This window comes from Macrotis lagotis, chromosome 6, assembly GCF_037893015.1.
Source record: "Macrotis lagotis isolate mMagLag1 chromosome 6, bilby.v1.9.chrom.fasta, whole genome shotgun sequence".
Classification (NCBI taxonomy): domain Eukaryota; kingdom Metazoa; phylum Chordata; class Mammalia; order Peramelemorphia; family Peramelidae; genus Macrotis; species Macrotis lagotis.
Window position 1 is genome coordinate 221470375 of NC_133663.1, and position 19085 is coordinate 221489459.

General features: G+C 35.2%; 1 protein-coding gene across 4 annotated transcripts in view; it reads right to left on the reverse strand.

The window, feature by feature from the left end:
* PPEF1 (protein phosphatase with EF-hand domain 1) overlaps nt 1-19085 on the reverse strand; it is a 216405-nt gene that overhangs the window by 42450 nt on the left and 154870 nt on the right. For all 4 annotated transcript variants that reach the window (XM_074192696.1, XM_074192697.1, XM_074192695.1 and 1 more), the window contains one exon: nt 2685-2813. In XM_074192696.1, coding sequence (XP_074048797.1) covers nt 2685-2813 — 129 coding nt within the window. The remainder of the gene's footprint in view (nt 1-2684; nt 2814-19085) is intronic.

A 19085-nucleotide genomic window follows, 5' to 3' on the forward strand; every position in this document is an offset into this window, starting at 1 on the left:
GCTGTCTTCTTGTGCTCTGTATCTTGAGAGTAGAAGAAAATTCAGATGATAAGATTTTCCTACAACTACTGGGAGACAATTAGGGCAGGTATAAAAAGAGATCAGGGAGGCAAGAATTCCACATTCTATGGAAAGGCTTTTCCAGTTTCAGTTTAAGAATAGAGGAGAACTTAAGACGGTGAAGGCATAGTTGGGAGTGAGGTCTGGGAAAACCATGAGGGATCAATGAAAGTATAAGCAACTGCAGAAAGAATGAGGGCAAAAGAATCAAAGACTGAGGGGAGAGGGACAGATATGGAACTCATTATGTCAGAATTTTGAATGATAGTGATATTTAAGCTATAACTACTTCAATAAGTAAAGGATGCAGAGGTTGAGAAACTTTGAAAGCAGATAAGTGGATAATGATGTTGCTGAGAATTACTAAAGCATTGAAGTAAAGAGAAAAACCAAGTAAAATGCTAAAATCATTGAGGAAAGTGAGAAAGCATCTTAGAGATTGGTAGATAGAAGATAAAAGAGGCTGAGTGCATTAAATTTGTCAAATTTTTGTTTCTCCTCTAAGGTTAAATGTTCACTCTAATATTTTATGGGATGATATTTACCTTCAAAGCTCAATGAGTATAGTGAAAAAAAATTGTAAATTAACCAAATTGCCAAAATAATAAGATTTTAATAAATTTTTTGGAGAAAGGAAGCTAAAGAAAATATCATATATATATATATATATTATATATATACACACATATATATTATTTTGGGATACCTATAAGAGTTGTTAGTCTAAAGGAATGAAGTCCAACCAAAAGTCAGGTTAGAATACACAAAGGAAATTAAAAGAAGTATGGGGAGATCCCCAGTAATTTATACTGTTCTTTTGGAGGTTGGGATAACTTTACTCCTGCTATTGATCCTTCCCACTAGCATCAGTTAGTGTAATGTACTTCTTCACTGATATAAGAGTGTAATGCTCAAGCCAATGCCCCTACTGGGATATGCTGGGTCTTCAGATTGCATTACCTAAATCCTGTAGGCATTCTAAGTGGATTGCTTCCATATTCAGTCCCTCAATTACTGTTTCCTGGTGTTAGTAGAAGGTGAGTTGGATTTGAAACTAAATGATCTGAGCTCAACTCCTCCCTTAGATACTTAGTAGCTGTGTGACCCTGGGCCAGTCACTTAATCACTTTATGCCTCAATTTTATCATGTGTAAAATGGGAAAAAATAACAAAAGGTTACTATGAAATTCAAAAGAGATAATCTATAAAGAGTGCTTATCAAAACTTACAGCAATATATAAATGTTCACTGCTGCTGGTGTTCCTGTTGCCATCAGAATTCAAATCCTATACCAGCTACTTACTAACTCTGTGACCTTGGGCAAGTCACCAAATCTTTATTACTTTAGTTTCCTCAGCTCTAAATCTACGAATCTGACCTGGCAATTTACTGCTCCAAGTCCAGGACCTCATAGACTACAAATTCATTCTTTCTGTGTCTATGACAATGGATATATAAAGGAGCAGATCCTGAATGACCAAGAAGGCCCAAAGAAGCTTGCAGGTGAGAAAATTAAATAAGAGGTACCTCATTGACAATAAAACCTGCCCCCAAGCTTCAGAGTTCTTATAGGAACTAGTAATTGGACTTGTGATTTTTTCACTGATTTAAGGAATTCCCAAATGAACCCCTACTAATGTAGAGTGCAGAGAAGTTACTGGAAAACCAAAACCCTCTGACCCTATCAAAGATTTTCTAATTCCCTACTGGGGTTATAACTCTCAGAGTCAAATCAATAATATGGTATCACTTTTCCAACTTTTGGTTTTTCCCACAATCTATATCACATTTTCTATGCCATCAGGAGGTGAAAATCAAAACTGGTATTAAAATATCTTAATATTTAAATAATGACATATTATAACACATCTAACTTTACTTAAATGAAATTTATTTGGCACCCACTATGTGAAAGACATTTTGCTGGGTATTATGAAAAATGTAGTTTTCTTCCCTAGCATATACACACACCACCAATGAAACTGTATTTATACATGTATAAATCTCAGTACTTTTATGTGTATGTTTCTTTCAGGTCTCCAATCTGTATTATCCTTTTTTTTTGGTGAGGCAATAGGGTTAACTTGTTAGGGACTGTTGTGTGTGGGAATACTGTGACTCTTCATCACCTGGTACCTTTGAGCACAAGAACATTGTTTTACCAGGTGCCACGGGAGTGGGAGTGGCTTAGGTACTGGAGAGGATATTTAAACACTTGTATTTGGTTCAATAAATGGAGTACTTGGGATCTTGGAGAACTTGTCATCTTGTCTTCCTTATCTCCTGCCCCTTCAATGCTTGCCTGGGGAAGATTGAGGGAGTTCAGAAAGGTACAACATTAAGTGACTTGCCCAAAGTCGTACTGCCAGCAATTGCCAAGTGTCTGAGGCCAAAACTGAACCAGTACTCTATCTTCTCTGCCAACTAGCTGCCCCTTGTATTATCTCTTGAAATAAGAACACAATTTATCCAAAAAGAAATAATTTTGTGTATGATGCACCCCAGGGAGATATCATTTTTTAATCAAGATAAGATAAAACCACAAGATAAAACATCTTTTATATTCTAAGAACATTTATCTTTTTAAAAACTATTTACTGGATACATATTTTGGGTTCACATACCTGGTCCCATTCACTCTTTGAAAGTTGCTCTGCATTCATCATCGCTGGTGAGGGTAAGTCACAATGAATTCGCCCATCTTTTACAGTAGTCATTGAATGTGTTTGTGGTGGCATTAGAACTGATCTCATCTACAAGATAAATATATTCTCTCTGTAAACATATTCATCAGAAGTTCAACTTAATTTCTTTTGTTTTAATATAATTTTATTGCTATCTTTTATTTTTATATTACTGACTTAAGAATTCTTTTTCTAGTCATACTGGAAAAGGTGTTATTTTGTTGCAAGCCATAACTTGGACAATATGCATTCTTCATTTATTTGGTTTTTTTCTATTGGACTCTTTTGAATAGCTATTGATCTTGTTTAAGAGGTTCTATGGTGTTCTAGTTCTTAATGCAATCAGTACAATTTCCTCTTCAATAAAGTACATTTCTATCTCAAATAGGAGTAAAAAGAATTTAGTGCCTCACAATCTTTCCTTTCTATTTCCTGTCCTCCCATTAGGGAATTTAAACATACATATAGATAGTCTCTTTTTTAAATACCCTAACTTCCCATTTCCTTAATCTACTCAGATGGCCAGATACTGGTGGTCAGTACAGGAGTCAGTATCATCATCCACAGAGATTCTTTTTCATAGATTATAAAATTCCTTTATCTGATTATAATTTTCCATTATTACAACTCTTCTATGTTTTACAAAACCTAAACCTTCATTTCCTTCATTGTTCAGTGCTTTCCCAGACCATTATCTTCCAAACTGCCTACATTCTCCTCCTTTTCCTATTTCAACCCTGTGATGAGTCAATTCAACACTACTCCTTCATTATTTGCTTGTCTTTTTGTCTTTACCAAACCCCAGATTGGGATTATTCCCATCATCTTCCTTCTTTGTTCTCATTCATGTGCTATTGAACAGAGCTGGAGAAAATCATGAAAATATATTGACTGGTTCCAACAAATTTTTGTTATGTAATTTCAAATGTGCCCTTAATGCGGCAAGGTAAACATTCTATTCCTCCCTAGTGGATTCATTATTTGACTGTCCACAGCAGGTTTGTAAACCTAATCTCTTTTCCAACTTCCCACAACACTCTCTATTCCAGCTCTCTCAGCTGACAACCTTGCCTCCTATTTCTCTGAAAAAAAATTGAGATCATTCACAGAAAACTCCATCTTTTTCCTTCCTCCTCATCTCACATCATACAGACATGGTATCCTCTTTCCCTCTTGTCTCATATGAGGATGTGTCTTTTCTCTTTGACAAGGCAAATATTTATACACACATCCTTGATCCTAATCCCTCCTAGCTTCTCCCACAAATTTCTCTTACCATAATATCCACTCTTGTGTTCACTCTCTCCCTTTTTACTTGTTCTTTTCCTACTACCTACAAGCATATTGATGATTCTTCAGTCTTTAACAGCTCTTGAACTCTTTCTATATTTCTTATCTTAATGTCAGTCAAATACATTGACAAAGCCTTTAATTCCTCTCAATCTTCTTTTTACCTCATTATTTAAATGAAACTGACCTCTCCAAAGTTTCAAGTAATCAATAACAATTTTTTTTAAATCCCCAAATCCAATTGCCCTTTCTCAATTTTGATCATCTTGGTGCTGCATTTGATCATATTTATTACTTCTGAATATTCTCTTCCCTCTAGATTTTTATGACATTGCTCTCTCTTAGTTCTCCATTCTATAATACTAATCTTTCTCAGTCTCTTGATTTATCTTCTTTAGGTCATGCCCATTTTGGATATCTCCAAAAGATATTCTATCTTGCCCAGTACTCTCTTCTTCCTCTATATATCTCACTTAGTTATATCATTACTTCCTATATCTAAGTCTACTAATTTCTATCTCAGATGATTCACAGATCTATTTCTATGATCCTAATATCCCTCCTAGGGCAGCTAGGTGACACAATGAATAGAGTGCCAGGCCTGAAGTCAGGAAGACTCCTTTTTCTGAGGTCAAATCTGGCATCAAACACTTACTAGCTGTGAGGCCTTGGGCAACTTACTTAACCCTAGTTGCCTCAGTTACTCATCTGAAAACTGAGCAAGAGAAGAAAGTGGCAAACCACTCTAGTATATTTGCCAAGAAAACCCCAAATGTGATCACAATGAATCAGACACAACTGAAACAATTGAACAATATCTGAACTTCAGTCAGATATCACCAACTTCTTGATATTAGACATATGAAACTGGTTTTTCCATTGGCATCTCAAACTCAGTGTCCAAAGCAGAACTCATCTATTTCCCTTAAACGGCCTCCTTTCCTAACTTTCCCTTTCACAATGTCTCATTAACTCATACCTGTAACCTAGATGTCTTCCTCAATTCCTCACTTTCACTCAGCACACATCCATTACCAAACCTTGTTGTTTCTACCTTGATGATATATCTCATGGTGAGAAAGATTTCTTTGTACAACATTCCCCTCACTATAATCACCAAAATGTATAAATCATATCAGCATTCATTCAAGGCTGTAGTCTTCTTCAAAGGACCACAATCAATATCCCTTCTATTTGCTTTCCCTGGTTTAAGCCACTCCAATCCATCCTCTCAGCTGCCAAGGTGATTTTGCCAAGGTGATCCTTGACCAACCACCACCACCACCACATCTTCAATGAGCTCCAGAGTTTTCCTATTACCTGTAGGATAAAATATAAGTTCCTCTGTTTGGCATTTAAAGCTGTTCATTACTAGCCATCCTACCATATTTTTTATACTTTTATGAGTTCTTGTACAAACTCTTATGTTACAACTGAATTAATCTATTTTCAGTTCCTCAAACTAGGCTCTCCATGTCATTGCTTTTACATAGGCACACCTAGAATATTCTGCCTCCCTACCTCCAAACTTCTCTGGCATCCTTCCTAAAATCTCACACTCTGCAGGAGGCAGAATCTTAATCATGTATTCTTCACTCCAGATACCAAAAACTGTTTTTCTTTTTACTTTTAATATTGATGAACAGCCTAGCTGAGATAATTATATCTTTTCAAATAAAATTAGACAATTAAATGTGAAACATTTTTGATTAAACAATACTTTTTTCATTTGTTTTTATCAGTATTTATTAAGTACTATTTGCTATATTATGTTAGGGAAAAAACTTTTGTACATGGGCTGAAATTAGAAGGGAACTAGGGATTAGAAGATGTAAAGTTAAAGAAAAAGAGCAGGAGGGAAGAAATGACCAAGATGGTGGCAAGAAGACAGGCACTGTGTTAAGGTCTACTGGATTCCCCTCAAAAATAACATGAAAGAAACCTCTTAACAGAAATTCAATCAACAAAACCCAGAAAGAGACCCTAGGAAAAGAACATCTACCTCAAGGTCTGTCTCAAAGGAATGTGGGTGAACCAGGAGTGAAGAGTGGAAAGCCAGCAGGGGCAGGGTGAAGCCAGAGGATTGGCCTTAGCTGTGGAAGCTTTGGTGAGTGGAACACCTGAGGACCAATGTTAGCCTCAGAATCTTTGGATGGAGGAGCAGAGGTCTGGTGAGTCCCAGCCCTGTTGGAGGGTGAGTCCCAACACAGAGTTGCAGAGCATGACTGGACTTTGACCCAGGCCTGGGGGCCTGAGTTCCTTACTTTTAGCAGAGCATTCTTCCCAAAACAAACAGTAACATCCTCCCCCATCTCCTCAGGGTCAACTGTGGGCAGGAGAGTGCTCTCAGTTGAAAGGGAGATTAGCTACCTCCCCCAGGGCCCAGTCCACATTGGACAAAGACAATTAAGACCTTGCTGCCACCCCTCACTCCCTCCAGGCCAAGGGAGAGGGCCTCAAACACTCCAGAAAAAGCAATCAGTTCAAAATTGGCCTCAGACACTTAATAATTGCCTAACTGTGTGACCTTGGGCAAGTCCCTTAACCCCATTGCTTTGCAAAAACAAAAAACAAAAAAAATAATACCTCCTTAAAAGGGGGAACAGTAAGGAGACAGGAGGATGGAGGAGATTGAATGGGGTAAATCTCATTACATTAAGAGGTGCAAAGGACCTATTGAAATAGAGGGGAAGAAGGGAGGAAGTAAGAACCACTTGAATCTTACTCACATTAGATTTGGCTTAAAGTTAACATACATACACTCAGTTAAGTTAAGAAACTTATCTTACCTTTCAAGTATTAAAAGTGGAAAAGCGGGTGGAGAAAAAGGAGAACTAACACAAGGAAGGGAAGGAAGAAGGGGCAAAGGGAAAGGGGAAAGAAAAGAGAGGGGGTTGGATATAAGAAGGCAAAGACACTGAATGTGGTGGTATTCAGAAACAAAATACTGGAAATTATGGATAAAGTGAAGAAAGGGGAAAAATACAAACAGAAAGAAGATAGCATGGAGGGCAATAAAAAGTTCTTAATTATAACTTTTAGTGTGAATGGGATGAATTCTCCCTTAAAATGTAAGCAAATAGCAGAGTGGATTAAAAACAAGAATCCTACAATATTCTGTTTACAAGAAACTCATTTGAAGTGAAGAGATACATAAGTGTAAAGATAAAAGGTTGGAGCAAAATATATCTTGCTTCAGCTGAAAGAAAAAAAGTAGGGGTAGCATTTCTTTTCTCAGACAAAGCAGCTGCAAAAATAGATATCTTTAAAAGAGATAAAGAAAGGGGAGGCTAGGTGGTGCAGTGGATAGAGCACTGGCCCTGGAGTCAGGAGTACCTTAATTCAAATTCAGCCTCAGACACTTAATAATTGCCTAGCTGTGTGACCTTGGGCAAGCCACTTAACTCAACCCCATTGCCTTGCAAAGAAACCTAAAAGTTAAAAAAAAAAGAGAGAGATAAGGAAGGAAACTATATCCTCCTAAATGGTACCAGAGACAATAAAGTAATTTCAATACTAAATATATATATACCCAATGGTATAGCATCCAAATTCTTAAAGGAAAGTTCGAGGAGTTACAGGAAAACATAGACAGCTAAACTCTACTAGTGGGAGACCTCAACCTCCCACTCTAAGATTTAGATAAATCTTACCATAAAATAAACAAGAAAGAAGTTAAGGAGGTAAATAGATTGTTAGAAAACCTAGACACAATAGATCCATGGAGGAAATTGAATGGGGATATTTACTTTTTTTCTGTAGTATATGGTGCTTACACAAAAACTGATCATGTGCTAGGGCATTAAAAACCTAATTATCAATTACAGAAACACAGAAATAGTGAATACATCTTTCTCAGATCATAATGCAATAAAGGTCACATGCAATATTGCACCAGGAAGATATAGACCCAAAACTAATTGGTAACTAAATAACCTCATTTCAAAGAATGAGTGGATCAAATAACAAATTGTAGAAAGAATTATTACATCCTAGATAATGACAATAATGACCAACATACCAAAACCTATGGGATTCACTCAAGACAGCTGTCAGAGGATATATCCTTAAATGCTTACATGATTAAATTAGAGAAAGAGGAAATCAATGAAATAAATATGCAACTAAAAAAATTAGAGAAAGAAGAAATTAAAACCCCAAATTAAATACCAAATTAGAAATTCTAAAAATTAAAGGAGAAATTGATAAAACTGAAAGCAAGACTATTGAACTTATTAATAACCAAGAGTTGGTTTTATGAAAAAAACAAATTGATAAACATCTGATAAATTTGGATTTAAAAAAAAGAAGAAAACCAAATTGCCAGTGTCATAAATGAAAAAGGTGAACTCACCACAAATGAGGAGGAAATTAAAGTAATAATCCAGAATTATTTTGCCCAACTCTATGCCAATAAAGTTGATAATCTAAGTAAAATCGATGAATATTTACAAAAATATAAGTTTCCTAGGTTAAATGAAGAGGAAATTAAATACCTAAATAACCCTATCTCAGAAAAATAAATGCAACAAGTATTTATTGAACTCCCTAAAAAAATCTCCAGGACTAGATGGAAAAAGTGAATTCTATCAAACATTTAAGGAACAATTGGTTCCAATTCTATATAAACTCTGGGAAAATAGGGGAAGACGGAACTCTGACTAACTCTTTCTATGACACTAATATGGTGCTGATACCTAAATCAGGAAGAGTTAAAACAGAAAAAGAAAATTATAGACCTATCCCCTGGATGAATATAGATGCAAAAATCTTTAATAAAATCTTAGCAAACAATTACAACAAATTATCACTAGAATAATACATTATGACCAAGTAGAATTGATCCCATGAATGCAGGGCTGGTTTAATATTAGGAAAACTCTCAGTATAATTAATTAAATCAATAACAAACACATCAGAAATTATATGGTTATAACAATAGATGCTGAAAAAGCTTTTGAAAAAATACAGCACCCATTCCTCTAAAAACATGAGAGCATGGGAATAAATGGATTGTTCCTTAGAATAATAAGCCTTATATTACAATGGGTATAGGCTACAGGCATTCCCCATAAGATCAGGGGTGAAACAAAGATGTCCATTATCACTACTACTATTCAATATTGTATTAGAAATGTTAGCTTCAGCAATAAGAGAAGAAAAAGAAATTGAAGGAATTAGAATTGGGAAGGAAGAGACAATACTCTCTCTCTTTGCAGATGACACAATGGTATGCCTAGAGAATCCCAAAAAACCATCTAAAAAACTACTAAAAATAATTAGTATCTTTAGCAAAGTTGTAGGATATAAAATAAACTTATAAATTCTCAACATTTTTGTATATGACTAGCAAGATGCTGCAGAAAGAGCTAGAGAGGGAAATCCCATTCAAAGTAACATCAGATAAAATAAAGTACTTGGGAGTCTACCTGCCAAGGCAGACACAGAAACTTTTTTAAAACAATCACCAAACACTTCTCACATAAATAAAATAGGATTTAAATAACTGGGCAAATATCAACTGCTCATGGATAGGTCAAGCTATTGTAATAAAAATGACAATTCTACTAAAATTAAACTACTTGTTTAGTGCCCTACCAATCAAAATTCCCAAAAATTACTTTAATGACTTAGAGAATGTTGTAAGTAAATTCATATGGAGTATTCCAGCTCTCTCAGCTGACAACCTTGCCTCCTATTTCTCTGAAAAAAAAATTGAGATCATTCACAGAAAACTCCATCTTTTTCCTTCCTCCTCATCTCACATCATACAGACATGGTATCCTCTTTCCCTCTTGTCTCATATGAGGATGTGTCTTTTCTCTTTGACAAGGCAAATATTTATACACACATCCTTGATCCTAATCCCTCCTAGCTTCTCCCACAAATTTCTCTTACCATAATATCCACTCTTGTGTTCACTCTCTCCCTTTTTACTTGTTCTTTTCCTACTACCTACAAGCATATTGATGATTCTTCAGTCTTTAACAGCTCTTGAACTCTTTCTATATTTCTTATCTTAATGTCAGTCAAATACATTGACAAAGCCTTTAATTCCTCTCAATCTTCTTTTTACCTCATTATTTAAATGAAACTGACCTCTCCAAAGTTTCAAGTAATCAATAACAATTTTTTTTAAATCCCCAAATCCAATTGCCCTTTCTCAATTTTGATCATCTTGGTGCTGCATTTGATCATATTTATTACTTCTGAATATTCTCTTCCCTCTAGATTTTTATGACATTGCTCTCTCTTAGTTCTCCATTCTATAATACTAATCTTTCTCAGTCTCTTGATTTATCTTCTTTAGGTCATGCCCATTTTGGATATCTCCAAAAGATATTCTATCTTGCCCAGTACTCTCTTCTTCCTCTATATATCTCACTTAGTTATATCATTACTTCCTATATCTAAGTCTACTAATTTCTATCTCAGATGATTCACAGATCTATTTCTATGATCCTAATATCCCTCCTAGGGCAGCTAGGTGACACAATGAATAGAGTGCCAGGCCTGAAGTCAGGAAGACTCCTTTTTCTGAGGTCAAATCTGGCATCAAACACTTACTAGCTGTGAGGCCTTGGGCAACTTACTTAACCCTAGTTGCCTCAGTTACTCATCTGAAAACTGAGCAAGAGAAGAAAGTGGCAAACCACTCTAGTATATTTGCCAAGAAAACCCCAAATGTGATCACAATGAATCAGACACAACTGAAACAATTGAACAATATCTGAACTTCAGTCAGATATCACCAACTTCTTGATATTAGACATATGAAACTGGTTTTTCCATTGGCATCTCAAACTCAGTGTCCAAAGCAGAACTCATCTATTTCCCTTAAACGGCCTCCTTTCCTAACTTTCCCTTTCACAATGTCTCATTAACTCATACCTGTAACCTAGATGTCTTCCTCAATTCCTCACTTTCACTCAGCACACATCCATTACCAAACCTTGTTGTTTCTACCTTGATGATATATCTCATGGTGAGAAAGATTTCTTTGTACAACATTCCCCTCACTATAATCACCAAAATGTATAAATCATATCAGCATTCATTCAAGGCTGTAGTCTTCTTCAAAGGACCACAATCAATATCCCTTCTATTTGCTTTCCCTGGTTTAAGCCACTCCAATCCATCCTCTCAGCTGCCAAGGTGATTTTGCCAAGGTGATCCTTGACCAACCACCACCACCACCACATCTTCAATGAGCTCCAGAGTTTTCCTATTACCTGTAGGATAAAATATAAGTTCCTCTGTTTGGCATTTAAAGCTGTTCATTACTAGCCATCCTACCATATTTTTTATACTTTTATGAGTTCTTGTACAAACTCTTATGTTACAACTGAATTAATCTATTTTCAGTTCCTCAAACTAGGCTCTCCATGTCATTGCTTTTACATAGGCACACCTAGAATATTCTGCCTCCCTACCTCCAAACTTCTCTGGCATCCTTCCTAAAATCTCACACTCTGCAGGAGGCAGAATCTTAATCATGTATTCTTCACTCCAGATACCAAAAACTGTTTTTCTTTTTACTTTTAATATTGATGAACAGCCTAGCTGAGATAATTATATCTTTTCAAATAAAATTAGACAATTAAATGTGAAACATTTTTGATTAAACAATACTTTTTTCATTTGTTTTTATCAGTATTTATTAAGTACTATTTGCTATATTATGTTAGGGAAAAAACTTTTGTACATGGGCTGAAATTAGAAGGGAACTAGGGATTAGAAGATGTAAAGTTAAAGAAAAGAGCAGGAGGGAAGAAATGACCAAGATGGTGGCAAGAAGACAGGCACTGTGTTAAGGTCTACTGGATTCCCCTCAAAAATAACATGAAAGAAACCTCTTAACAGAAATTCAATCAACAAAACCCAGAAAGAGACCCTAGGAAAAGAACATCTACCTCAAGGTCTGTCTCAAAGGAATGTGGGTGAACCAGGAGTGAAGAGTGGAAAGCCAGCAGGGGCAGGGTGAAGCCAGAGGATTGGCCTTAGCTGTGGAAGCTTTGGTGAGTGGAACACCTGAGGACCAATGTTAGCCTCAGAATCTTTGGATGGAGGAGCAGAGGTCTGGTGAGTCCCAGCCCTGTTGGAGGGTGAGTCCCAACACAGAGTTGCAGAGCATGACTGGACTTTGACCCAGGCCTGGGGGCCTGAGTTCCTTACTTTTAGCAGAGCATTCTTCCCAAAACAAACAGTAACATCCTCCCCCATCTCCTCAGGGTCAACTGTGGGCAGGAGAGTGCTCTCAGTTGAAAGGGAGATTAGCTACCTCCCCCAGGGCCCAGTCCACATTGGACAAAGACAATTAAGACCTTGCTGCCACCCCTCACTCCCTCCAGGCCAAGGGAGAGGGCCTCAAACACTCCAGAAAAAGCAATCAGTTCAAAATTGGCCTCAGACACTTAATAATTGCCTAACTGTGTGACCTTGGGCAAGTCCCTTAACCCCATTGCTTTGCAAAAACAAAAAACAAAAAAAATAATACCTCCTTAAAAGGGGGAACAGTAAGGAGACAGGAGGATGGAGGAGATTGAATGGGGTAAATCTCATTACATTAAGAGGTGCAAAGGACCTATTGAAATAGAGGGGAAGAAGGGAGGAAGTAAGAACCACTTGAATCTTACTCACATTAGATTTGGCTTAAAGTTAACATACATACACTCAGTTAAGTTAAGAAACTTATCTTACCTTTCAAGTATTAAAAGTGGAAAAGCGGGTGGAGAAAAAGGAGAACTAACACAAGGAAGGGAAGGAAGAAGGGGCAAAGGGGAAAGGGGAAAGAAAAGAGAGGGGGTTGGATATAAGAAGGCAAAGACACTGAATGTGGTGGTATTCAGAAACAAAATACTGGAAATTATGGATAAAGTGAAGAAAGGGGAAAAATACAAACAGAAAGAAGATAGCATGGAGGGCAATAAAAAGTTCTTAATTATAACTTTTAGTGTGAATGGGATGAATTCTCCCTTAAAATGTAAGCAAATAGCAGAGTGGATTAAAAACAAGAATCCTACAATATTCTGTTTACAAGAAACTCATTTGAAGTGAAGAGATACATAAGTGTAAAGATAAAAGGTTGGAGCAAAATATATCTTGCTTCAGCTGAAAGAAAAAAAGTAGGGGTAGCATTTCTTTTCTCAGACAAAGCAGCTGCAAAAATAGATATCTTTAAAAGAGATAAAGAAAGGGGAGGCTAGGTGGTGCAGTGGATAGAGCACTGGCCCTGGAGTCAGGAGTACCTTAATTCAAATTCAGCCTCAGACACTTAATAATTGCCTAGCTGTGTGACCTTGGGCAAGCCACTTAACTCAACCCCATTGCCTTGCAAAGAAACCTAAAAGTTAAAAAAAAAAGAGAGAGATAAGGAAGGAAACTATATCCTCCTAAATGGTACCAGAGACAATAAAGTAATTTCAATACTAAATATATATATACCCAATGGTATAGCATCCAAATTCTTAAAGGAAAGTTCGAGGAGTTACAGGAAAACATAGACAGCTAAACTCTACTAGTGGAGACCTCAACCTCCCACTCTAAGATTTAGATAAATCTTACCATAAAATAAACAAGAAAGAAGTTAAGGAGGTAAATAGATTGTTAGAAAACCTAGACACAATAGATCCATGGAGGAAATTGAATGGGGATATTTACTTTTTTTCTGTAGTATATGGTGCTTACACAAAAACTGATCATGTGCTAGGGCATTAAAAACCTAATTATCAATTACAGAAACACAGAAATAGTGAATACATCTTTCTCAGATCATAATGCAATAAAGGTCACATGCAATATTGCACCAGGAAGATATAGACCCAAAACTAATTGGTAACTAAATAACCTCATTTCAAAGAATGAGTGGATCAAATAACAAATTGTAGAAAGAATTATTACATCCTAGATAATGACAATAATGACCAACATACCAAAACCTATGGGATTCACTCAAGACAGCTGTCAGAGGATATATCCTTAAATGCTTACATGATTAAATTAGAGAAAGAGGAAATCAATGAAATAAATATGCAACTAAAAAAATTAGAGAAAGAAGAAATTAAAACCCCAAATTAAATACCAAATTAGAAATTCTAAAAATTAAAGGAGAAATTGATAAAACTGAAAGCAAGACTATTGAACTTATTAATAACCAAGAGTTGGTTTTTATGAAAAAAACAAATTGATAAACATCTGATAAATTTGGATTTAAAAAAAAGAAGAAAACCAAATTGCCAGTGTCATAAATGAAAAAGGTGAACTCACCACAAATGAGGAGGAAATTAAAGTAATAATCCAGAATTATTTTGCCCAACTCTATGCCAATAAAGTTGATAATCTAAGTAAAATCGATGAATATTTACAAAAATATAAGTTTCCTAGGTTAAATGAAGAGGAAATTAAATACCTAAATAACCCTATCTCAGAAAAATAAATGCAACAAGTATTTATTGAACTCCCTAAAAAAATCTCCAGGACTAGATGGAAAAAGTGAATTCTATCAAACATTTAAGGAACAATTGGTTCCAATTCTATATAAACTCTGGGAAAATAGGGGAAGACGGAACTCTGACTAACTCTTTCTATGACACTAATATGGTGCTGATACCTAAATCAGGAAGAGTTAAAACAGAAAAAGAAAATTATAGACCTATCCCCTGGATGAATATAGATGCAAAAATCTTTAATAAAATCTTAGCAAACAATTACAACAAATTATCACTAGAATAATACATTATGACCAAGTAGAATTGATCCCATGAATGCAGGGCTGGTTTAATATTAGGAAAACTCTCAGTATAATTAATTAAATCAATAACAAACACATCAGAAATTATATGGTTATAACAATAGATGCTGAAAAAGCTTTTGAAAAAATACAGCACCCATTCCTCTAAAAACATGAGAGCATGGGAATAAATGGATTGTTCCTTAGAATAATAAGCCTTATATTACAATGGGTATAGGCTACAGGCATTCCCCATAAGATCAGGGGTGAAACAAAGATGTCCATTATCACTACTACTATTCAATATTGTATTAGAAATGTTAGCTTCAGCAATAAGAGAAGAAAAAGAAATTGAAGGAATTAGAATTGGGAAGGAAGAGACAATACTCTCTCTCTTTGCAGATGACACAATGGTATGCCTAGAGAATCCCAAAAAAACCATCTAAAAAACTACTAAAAATAATTAGTATCTTTAGCAAAGTTGTAGGATATAAAATAAACTTATAAATTCTCAACATTTTTGTATATGACTAGCAAGATGCTGCAGAAAGAGCTAGAGAGGGAAATCCCATTCAAAGTAACATCAGATAAAATAAAGTACTTGGGAGTCTACCTGCCAAGGCAGACACAGAAACTTTTTTAAAACAATCACCAAACACTTCTCACATAAATAAAATAGGATTTAAATAACTGGGCAAATATCAACTGCTCATGGATAGGTCAAGCTATTGTAATAAAAATGACAATTCTACTAAAATTAAACTACTTGTTTAGTGCCCTACCAATCAAAATTCCCAAAAATTACTTTAATGACTTAGAGAATGTTGTAAGTAAATTCATATGGAGAAATAAAAAGTCAAGAATTTCCAGGAATTTAATGAAAAAAAGTGCAAAAGAAGGTGCCTTAGCCCTGCCTGATCTAAAATTATAATTTAAAGCATCAGTTATCAAAACTGTTTGGTACTGGCTAAGAAACAGAGTGGTGGACCAATGGAATAGACTAGGTGCAATAGCAGATAATGATTACAGTAATCTGCTGTTTGATAAATACAACGAGTTCAACTATTGGGATAAAAACTCTCTCTTTGATAAAAACTGTTGGGATAATTGGAATTTAGTATGGAAGAAACTTGAATTAGACCAATACCCTCACCCTATACCTAAATAAGATCAAAATGTATGTAGGATTTATACATGAAAAAAACAATATTATAAGCAAAATAGGAGATCAAGCATAGTTTACCTGTCAGATCTATGGAAAGAGAAGCAGTTTATGACCAAGGAAGAGATGGAGAACATCATTAAAAATAAACTAGATAATTTTGATTACATTAAATTAAAAAGGTTTTGCATAGACAAAACCACAGTAACCAAGATCAAAAGAAATGTAGGAAACTGGGAAATAATTTTTACAACTAGTATTTCTGACAAAGGACTCATTTCTAAAATATACAGAAAACTGAGTTTAATTTTCAAAGAACCAAGCCATTCCCCAATTGACAAATGGTCAAAGGATATGCAAAGGCAATTTACAGAGGAGGAAATCTAAGTGATCTATAGTCATATGAAAAATTGCTCTAAATCACTAGTTATTAGAGAAATGCAAATTAAAGCATCTCTGAGATACCACCTCACACCTCTCAGACTGGCCAATATTACCAGAAAGGACAATGATCAATGTTGGAAGGGCTGTGGGAAACCTGGGACATTAATACATTGTTGGTTGAGATGTGAACTCATCCAACCTTTCTGGAGAGCAATTTGAAATTACACCCAAAGGGCATTTTTGTATGTGCATGCCCTTTGATCCAACAATACCACTACGGTGTATATTCCCTGAAGAGATTATGAAAAAGGGTGAAAACATCATTTGTACAAAAATCTTCATAGCAGCCCTGTTTGTGGTGGAAAAGAATTGTAAATTGAGTGAATGCCCATTAATTGGGGAATGGCTTAATAAACTGTGGTCTATGTATGTGATGGAACTAATAAACTGTGATATATATATATATATATATTATATATATATATATATATATATATATATATATATACATGATGGAACACTATTGTTCTATGGGAATTCAGGGAGGCCTGGAAGGATTTGCATGAACTGATGCTGAGCAAGATGAGTAGAACCAGATGAACATTGTATACCCTAACAGCAACATGGGGGGTGATGATCAACCTTAATGGTCTTGCTCATTCCATCAGTGCAACAAAAAGACACAATTTGGGAGTATCTGAGATGGAGAATACCATTTGTATCTGGAGAAAGGATTGTGGAGTTTCAACAAAGACCAAAGACTATTACCTTTAATTTTTTTAAAAAAACTGTTGTTATTATGTAATTTTACTATCTCTTATAATTTATTTTTCTTCCTTAAGGATATGATTTCTCTCTCATCACATTCAACTTAGATCAATGTATATACCATGGAAATAATGTAAAGACTAAATGACTGCTTTCTGTGGGGGGTGGGGAAGCAAGATTGGGGGGAAATTGTAAAATTCAAAATAAATAAAAACAAGTCAAGAAAAAAAGAAAGAAAAAAGAGCATGAGAAACAATGGATTTAAATGAAATGTTTTTAGTAAGTCTGGCTGGAATATCAATTGGGTAAAGAGGAATGATGTAAAATAAGACTGGAAAAACAAATTTGAAATCAGATTACAAAGACCTTCAAATTCCAAGCAAAAAGGTTTAGATTTTATCTTGGGGGTGTGTGACTTTTCACCAATTATGGGGTAAGCTGACTGGCTTTTCCTCTAATATTACCAAGGACAGTTCTGTCCCAGGTTTTTACTCAAATAAATACAATTATACAAAATTGGCAACAGTGGTACCTAGACTTAATCTTTCTCTTGAACTCCAGTCTTCCATAATAATAAAAACAATAATAATCATCATCATCATTTAAGTTTTATAAAGCACTTTGCAAATATTATTCCAAATTCATTAGTGTAGTTGAAATTGAATGTCCCAGGGGCAGCTAGGTGGCGCAGTGGATAGAGCCTTGGAGTCAGGAGTACCTGAGTTCAAATCCAGCCTCAGGCACTTAATAATTACCTAGCTGTGTGGCCTTGGGCAAGCCACTTAACCCCATTGCCTTGAAAAAACTAAAAAAATATCGAATGTCCCCTAAGCATCTCAAAATCTACATGTTCATAAACAGAATTAATTTCTTTTCACTTTCTGACTTCCAAATTTTTCTTTTTCAGTTTCTTGGAAAACACCTTTATCTTACCAGTCACCAAAGCTCACAACATCACTGTCAACATTCTCATTCTCACAAATATCCAATCTTTTGTAATATCTTACCATTTTTGACACCACAACATTTTTCTACATTACCTTCTATCCACTCTCATAGATACCGTCTTAATACAATCTCTCAAAGCTCTTGCATGGACTATTGAAATAGCTTTCTACCTGATCTTTCTCCCGCCCCCCCCCCCCCATTTCCATCCATCCTCCACAAGCAACCAAAGGTATTTTCCTAAAGCATAGGTATAACCATGTTATCCTCTTGCTCAATAAATAAAACTTTTGTGAAAATTAAGGACTATGAGTAGATCATTATTGTTGGCAAGCACAAATTATTAATTAAACATTTTAGAATTGTGACCTGAAAGAGACCTAGACCACATCTAGTACCCCATCTTTCCCAACCCCCCTCTCATTTTAGAGATAAGGAAACTAAAAAGAACCCTAATAGGGTTAACTTCCTTACCCAAGGTCATACAGGTCATTAAATAAATTCACACTATAAAACCAAAACCCAGTGGTCTACCTTCAATGACATATAAAAGTACTTCACCTCTATTGAAATAATGCTAAAATATATGCTTGAAAAGTGTCATAACAGTTGTGAGGAATTTGAGACTCAAAAAGTTGAGAAGCAAAAATTTATATATGTGTGTATGTATGTATGTATCTAGTACATATACACATATATAAAATGTATTTAATATACTAAGCACGTTATGCCAAGAATATTCTGTAGGATGAGATGGAGTGGGATAAACTAGTGATGGTACTATGTTTGATTATCCTGAAACAAATAATATTGTCTGACTTGTTTATAGAAAGCTTGACTACTCTATTTCAATAGTCAATTTATTGACTATGTATTTCAAGCAATAAGGTCCTTGACTATAAAGGGTTATAAAATTCATTTTAAGAAAGACTTGAACTACTTCAAAATATTATAGGATTGTTTATGCTAAAAGATTGTTTATCAAAAAAGCTGTGAAGTTTCATTTGCAAAAACAAAATGAATCATTTAAAACATTTTTACTGACTTGATGAAAACAATGAAA